General features: G+C 39.8%; 1 protein-coding gene across 1 annotated transcript in view; it reads right to left on the reverse strand.

Moving 5' to 3' along the window:
• LOC110537220 (protocadherin alpha-C2) overlaps positions 1–6,266 on the reverse strand; it is a 63,284-nt gene extending 57,018 nt beyond the window's left edge. Inside the window, exon 1 of the mRNA XM_021623094.2 lies at positions 3,731–6,266. Coding sequence (XP_021478769.1) covers positions 3,731–6,115 — 2,385 coding nt within the window. The 5' untranslated portion in view covers positions 6,116–6,266. The remainder of the gene's footprint in view (positions 1–3,730) is intronic.
• Between the last annotated feature and the right edge of the window lie 508 nt (positions 6,267–6,774).

Consider the following 6,774-nt stretch of genomic DNA (forward strand, 5'->3'; position numbering starts at 1 on the left):
TGTACCCTCTGTGACTTCTAGGAATATTTGAAATCACTTAAGCCCTAAAAGTCCTTTTCACCATCATTGTAAAGCATTGGTTATTTTGTTGCTTTGACAAAGTCATTTCTGTAGATAATTATTTATTTCATGTGATTAGTGATTCAGTTTAAGGAGAAATAAACCTGTCTCTTATTTTAAGGTCAACCCTGTTACGTGAACTGAACTCGTATTTTAAAATGGTGAAACTAGAAACTATAATTTTTTTTAACCTTCACACTATCAACATATTTTACGTACATGGAATACCAACTGGGGTCATTTTGACACCAAGAAGAAACACATTTAAAAAAGCAACAATCAGTCAAATATAAACTTCATTTTTTTCAAAACCAATTTAGATGTGTAAATACAGTTATCAGAAATAAATCAACAATAACCAAAACAGACAAATATTTGAGCAAAATTACAGTTAATTTGCATATTTTGCAACACAAAAATATAAATGTTTCATAAAGTGCAGCTTTTTTCCAAAGTACAATAAAATCCATATATGTCCTAAAAAGCTGATTGACCATCATTTGATTGTAGTATCACTTAGTTTTTAGAATTTTTAAGTAAATACTAATTCACGTGGTAAAAATGACTGCCATTTAAAGGGGTGGTACACAAAAATGTGAAATACACTTAATTTTATTGACAAAAAGTGATTCATTCATTGATTCTGAGAGGCAATGACCAAAAACATGGCTTAGTTTTCTTTATTTACTTACCCCACAGCAAGCATTACTGTTGTTGCTAGCAAAACAATAGGAGTGGTAGGGCCTAAGATAGGACGCTTAAAAAATAATGCCCAAATACTCAAAGTCACTTCAAACCAAATGTTATAGCAACCCAAATGCCATAAGTTCCACATATATAATAGTGTAGGATATTGTAGGAACACTGATATTCACAGTGCCTTCAGAAAGTATTCAGACCACTTGACTTTTCCACATTTTGTTATGTTACAGCCTTATTCTAAAATTGATTAAATAAAACATTTCCTCAGCAATCTACGCACAATACCCCATAATGACAAAGCGAAAACAGGTTTTTAGACATTTTTGCAAATGTATTCAAAACAAAAAACAGAAATACCTTATTTACATATGTATTCAGAAACAGGTGCATCCTATTTCCATTGACCATCCATAAGATGTTTCTACAACTTGATTGGAGTCCACCTGTGGAAAATTCAATTGATTGGACATGATTTAGAAAGGCACACGCCTGTCTATATAAGGTCCCACAGTTGACAGTGCACGTCAGAGCAAAAACCAAGCCAAGGTCAAAGGTACCAAAACATTTCTGCAGCATTTACTGTCCCCAAGAACACAGTGGTCTCCATCATTCTTAAATGGAACAAGTTTGGAACCACAAAGACTCTTCCTAGAGCTTGCCGCCTGGCCAAAATGAGCAATCGGGGTAGAAGGGCCTTGATGAGGGAGGTGATCAAGAACCCAATGGTCACTCTGACAGAGCTCCAGATTTCCTCTGTGGAGATGGGAGAATCTTCCAGAAGGACATCTCTGCAGAACTCCACCAATTAGACCTTTATGGTATTGGTCAGACAGAAGCCACTCCTCAGTAAAAGGCACATGCATGACAGCCTGCTTGGAGTTTGCCAAAAGGCACCTAAAGACTCTCAGACCATGAGAAACAAGATTATCTGGACTGATAAAGCCAAGATTTAACTATTTGGCATGAATGCCAAGCGTCACGTCTGGCGGCAACCTGCCACCATCCCTATGGTGAAGCATGGTTGTGGCAGCATCATGCTGTGGGGATGTTTTTCAGTGGCAGGGACTTGGAGACTAGTCAGGATTGAGGCAAAGAGCAATGGAGCAAAGTACAGAGAGATACTTGATGAAAACCTGCTCCAGATCGCTCAGGACCTCAGACTGGGGCGGATGTTCACCTTCCAACAAGACAAGACTAAGCACAACGTCAAGACAATGCAGGAGTAGCTTCGGGGCAAATGTCTCTGAATGTCCTTGAGTGACCCAGCCAGAGCCCGGACTGGAACCCGATCAAACATATCTGGAGAAACCTGAAAATAGCTGTGCAGCAATGCTCCCCATCCAACCTGACAGAACTTGAGAAGAGAAGAATGGGAGAAACTCCCCAAATACAGGTGTGCCAAGCTTGTAGCGTCATACCCAAGAAGATTCCAGGCTGTAGTTGCTGCCAAAGGTGTTTCAAAAAAGTAAAGGCTCTGAATACTTATGTAAATGTAATATTTCAGTTTTTTATTTTTTATAAATTAGCAAACATTTCTATTTGCTTCGTCATTATGTGGTATTGTGTGTAGATTGCTGAGGGAAAAAACTATTTTAGAATAAGGCTGTAACCTAACAAAATGTGGAAAAAGTCAAGGGGTCTGAATACTTTCCGAAGGCACAGTATATAACATTTAGCGTAGAATAACTACTTATGTAGAATACATACCAATACAGCACTACGTGTACATTTAGAAGGAAGCTGGTTTCTGCATTACAGTAATACTAAGTATTCATCCCACTGACAGACTTCAATGAGCTGTTTTGACTGCAACTTAGCAGTCAAAATGACCGCAAATGACTTAATAAAAAATGTCCATATTGATACAGAAACACTAAACAGTGATTTAATTTATTAAGAAAGAGTTGATTCACAAAGTCATGAAGATTTTGAAGAATTTAATAAACCACCTTTGGGCTATGATAACAAATATTCCTCTGAGGTCAAAATGACCCCAGTCGCCAGTATGAGGGTTAAATAATATTTTCAAAATAAATATTGAACATCTAATAGTAAAATCCTAGCGTAAAAGCAGGTGAGCTGATTCTACTATTTTTGGCCATTTTCTGATGTTTTGTGGTGGGAAACGGAGCGGTCAAGCATAACATGTCAAGCCTGTCACCCAAAGCTAGACAAGCTAGAAATGTTTCAACAATTTAAATATTTTTGTGAAGCTTGCATTTAATTGCCCCTCCCTGTTCTACACAGTAACCTTCCATTCCCCCTGTCACAAGGGGATTTATGGCTGATGTAAATTGAAATCGCCAACCTTGTTACTTTATTTGGCACTTAGTAGGCACCTACTATAGTATTTTTTCCTTCTTCTTTTTTTGACCTCTTGAGGCGGGAAAACGTGTTTTTATGAAGTTGACCATGTGGTATTTATACCAAAATGTTAATAATATCTGAAATAAACCTTTTTTTTCACCAAGTTACACTACCGAAAAGGGACTAATTTCTCGGAAGTCAATTGTTCCTGATAGCCACTCTGGCACAGGTGGGATTGCAAAAGTTAATATACACGTGGAAAACAAACCACTTTCCAAAATGGTATCTTGGGTTGGATCATTTGCCCATTAATTAGCAGTAAAGATATAACATACCATTAATCATTACAGGCAAACTACCGTAAACGCAATCCATAGCTCCAACGCGTAAAATATGAGCACGGTAGTATACTCTCCATGCCTACATCCATACTCTCTGGTCACCTGTCTGCATATATAGCCTACAAGTTGCCAGTAACCCATGACCCGACATACAGTGCCCTCTAATGTACAAATTAAGTGGAATATACAAAGACAGACAACCACAACACAACAACCACATTGTCTATCGAAATGGAATTTAAACTGTTTCAAAACAACATTAGTAGAAAAATAAACAATAGGCTAATATGGAATTAGACATAATAAAGTTACCGGCATACCTTATCTGCGTTGGGAAGCGTCTGTGTCCTTTGCAAAGTGTCCCCTCCATTAATACTGATCAGTTCGCCATCAGCAGGTGGAAACGGCGTGGGGAAAACTACTACGTCACTCTTCAGTGTGTCAGAGCTGAAACATACGTCATACTGCTGAGTAGATTTGGAGTAAGACCAGCTCCCGTCAGGGTGGGTGGTGATCATTGGGGCGCTGCACCTGTTGAAACTGCCGTCTGTCCTGTGGCATTTTACAACTATTAAACTGATGAGTATCAGTAGAAATATCACTGATACTGACACAATGGCGACGAGCAGATACAGATTTAAATCTGAGAAACTATCCTCCTTTACAGGCAGTTGTTTGAAAGTTGTCTGCATGTCACCTGACCTTTCAACGACCATAACATCAATAGACACAGTCGCAGACAGGGAAGGTTCTCCATTATCAGACACCAGAATGACCAACGGGTGAGATTTTAAGTCATTGTCACTCATGCGTCTCTTAGTCCGTATTTCTCCGTTGTTGGTTCCTATTCTGAATAGATTGGTCCCCTTTGGTTCAGAGATGTGATAAGAAAGCAGCGCATTATAACCAGAGTCGGCGTCTACAGCCCTGATCTTGGCCACAAAGTATCCCGCTTCAGCAGAATAAGGAATCTTCTCAGAATTAACGGAGCCGTGGTCAGAATAGGGCGGGAGAATCACAGGACTGTTGTCATTCTCATCAAGGATAAAAACGTTGACAGTGACGTTGCTGCTTAGTGGAGGAACACCAGAATCTGTGGCCTGAACTTGGAACTGGAACATTTTCACTTCTTCATAGTTCACTGACTGCATGCTATATATCTCACCTGTGGCATAATTCACATTGACAGGTGTCTGCGAAGCTGTAGGCCTATTTCTGGGCTCTAGTAAATTATATGTTATCTGAGCGTTTGCTTTTGAATCTGGATCCAGCGCAGTCACAGAAGATATCACAGATCTTGCCGGACTATTTTCTTTTAAGAACACGTTAACAGTGGGTTCTGGAAAGCGTGGCGTATTGTCATTGACATCAGAAACATGGACAGTAATAATGCTAGTACTGGACAGGGGAGGGGTCCCTTCATCTCTGGCTATGATTGTGACATTATACTGAGAGTTGATTTCCCTGTCCAGCGTTTCTCCAAGGACCATGGAGTAGTATTTACCCTGAGATGACTCCAATAGAAACGGCGAGACACCAGATATGGTACAATGCACATTCCCGTTTTTACCGCTATCCTTATCAATAATCGTGATTAGCGCAATTGCCGTACCCTTCTTTGCGTCCTCTCTCACACTCTCCAAAAGCGAGGAGAGTTTGATGTCCGGGGCATTATCGTTTACGTCAACTACCTCTACCAACACTTTGCAATGTGAGGCCAAAGGTGAGTGGCCTCGGTCCTGAGCTTCTACACGAATCTCATACGCACTGGTCACCTCATAATCTAAAGGTCCCGCTACTGTCATTTCCCCATTGCTCTGATTGATTGCAAATGTACCATAACCCCCCTTTTGTCCTTGTTTGCTGAACAAATACATTATTTCACCGTTCAAGCCTTCGTCTAGGTCTGTTGCATTAAGCCTTAGAAAAGCAGTGCCAATTGGCGCAGTCTCTAAGACTTTTGCCTTATACAGGGCTTTGGAAAACACTGGCGCATTATCGTTTGCATCGAGTATGTTGACAATGATTTCTGTGCTCCCTGATCTGGGAGGCTTTCCTCCATCAATAGCAGTCAGTGTTAGCTTGATCGCAGGCTGTTTCTCTCGGTCTAAAGCTTGATTTAGAATTAACTCTGCTGATGGACCACTAACAGCCTCAGTATGAACGTCTAGATTGAAAAAGGCATTTGTGGAGAGTTTATATGCGTCAATAGTGTTGCTCCCTACATCCATATCGTCAGCTGTAGACAGAGGAAATCTTGCTCCAGGTGAAGTGTGCTCAGAAATACGAATAATCTGTGATTTCACAGGAAATTGTGGTGCGTTGTCGTTTATGTCTAGTATATTTACTTCAACATTGTACATTCGTAACGGATTATTAACAATAACCTCCAAGCTTTCAGTACAAACAAGGCTGTTGGGACAAAGCTTCTCTCGGTCTATTGCTTCGCTAACGAAGAGAACGCCAGTTTTCAAATTTACCTCAAAATGTTTCTTATATGATCCAGATTCAATCTGAATCCTGCGTGCTTCCAGTTCAATCACTTTTAGATTTAGATCCTTAGCCAAATTCCCAACAAATGTCCCCGGTTTAACCTCCTCGGAAATTGAATAGGTAATTTGTCTAGAAACAGAACCCCGAAAACAAAGCAACAGCCAAAATATATTCACAATCCAACCCCACTCACGGTTCTCGAGTACAGCCATTGTTATATAATCCTTTTTAGAATGTAATCCATGGAGTGTGACAGAGAACAAAGAGAACCCAAGTAACGCAATGGATTTTTTTTAAGAAAGAGAAACATAATCCTCATATCTCCGTGCGCCATCTCATTAAGATTTCACTGACAGTCGGCTATGAGTGGGATTTTTGCTATTGTGCTAGGACCTAGGTGGAGTTCAAGAGTAAATTGGTCTTGCTGGTAGACACTGACACCGTGTGGATAAGAACTGGTCCGACATAAGAGCATACATGCAAGAAAACCGTAAACTCAAAAACTGGCATAAACTAGAAAGGGAAGACAGAAAAGCATTTCTGCACAACAAATTGTAAATTCGCATGAAGGGGGAACTTATGAGGTATAATAAACTAATTGACACATAGCCTAGTGAAAGATAAGTGTCCAGGGCTGAAATAGATTTCTATAACTATTAGGTAGGCTACTGTAAAATGTGTTATGCAATGAATGTACCCTAACACAATTCACTTGATATTTGAGACGTTCTCACTTTAAGGTCCTAAATAAATGTCTAGTGGCTATGAACTGTAAAAAATCTGTGGAAGAGAAAGGGGAAATAAAATATGACTAATGAAAATGAAGAACCCTGGAATCGGAATTCAGAACCATAGACAGCTCCTGGTTCCA

This window comes from Oncorhynchus mykiss, chromosome 12 (genome assembly GCF_013265735.2).
Source record: "Oncorhynchus mykiss isolate Arlee chromosome 12, USDA_OmykA_1.1, whole genome shotgun sequence".
Lineage (NCBI taxonomy): Eukaryota > Metazoa > Chordata > Actinopteri > Salmoniformes > Salmonidae > Oncorhynchus > Oncorhynchus mykiss.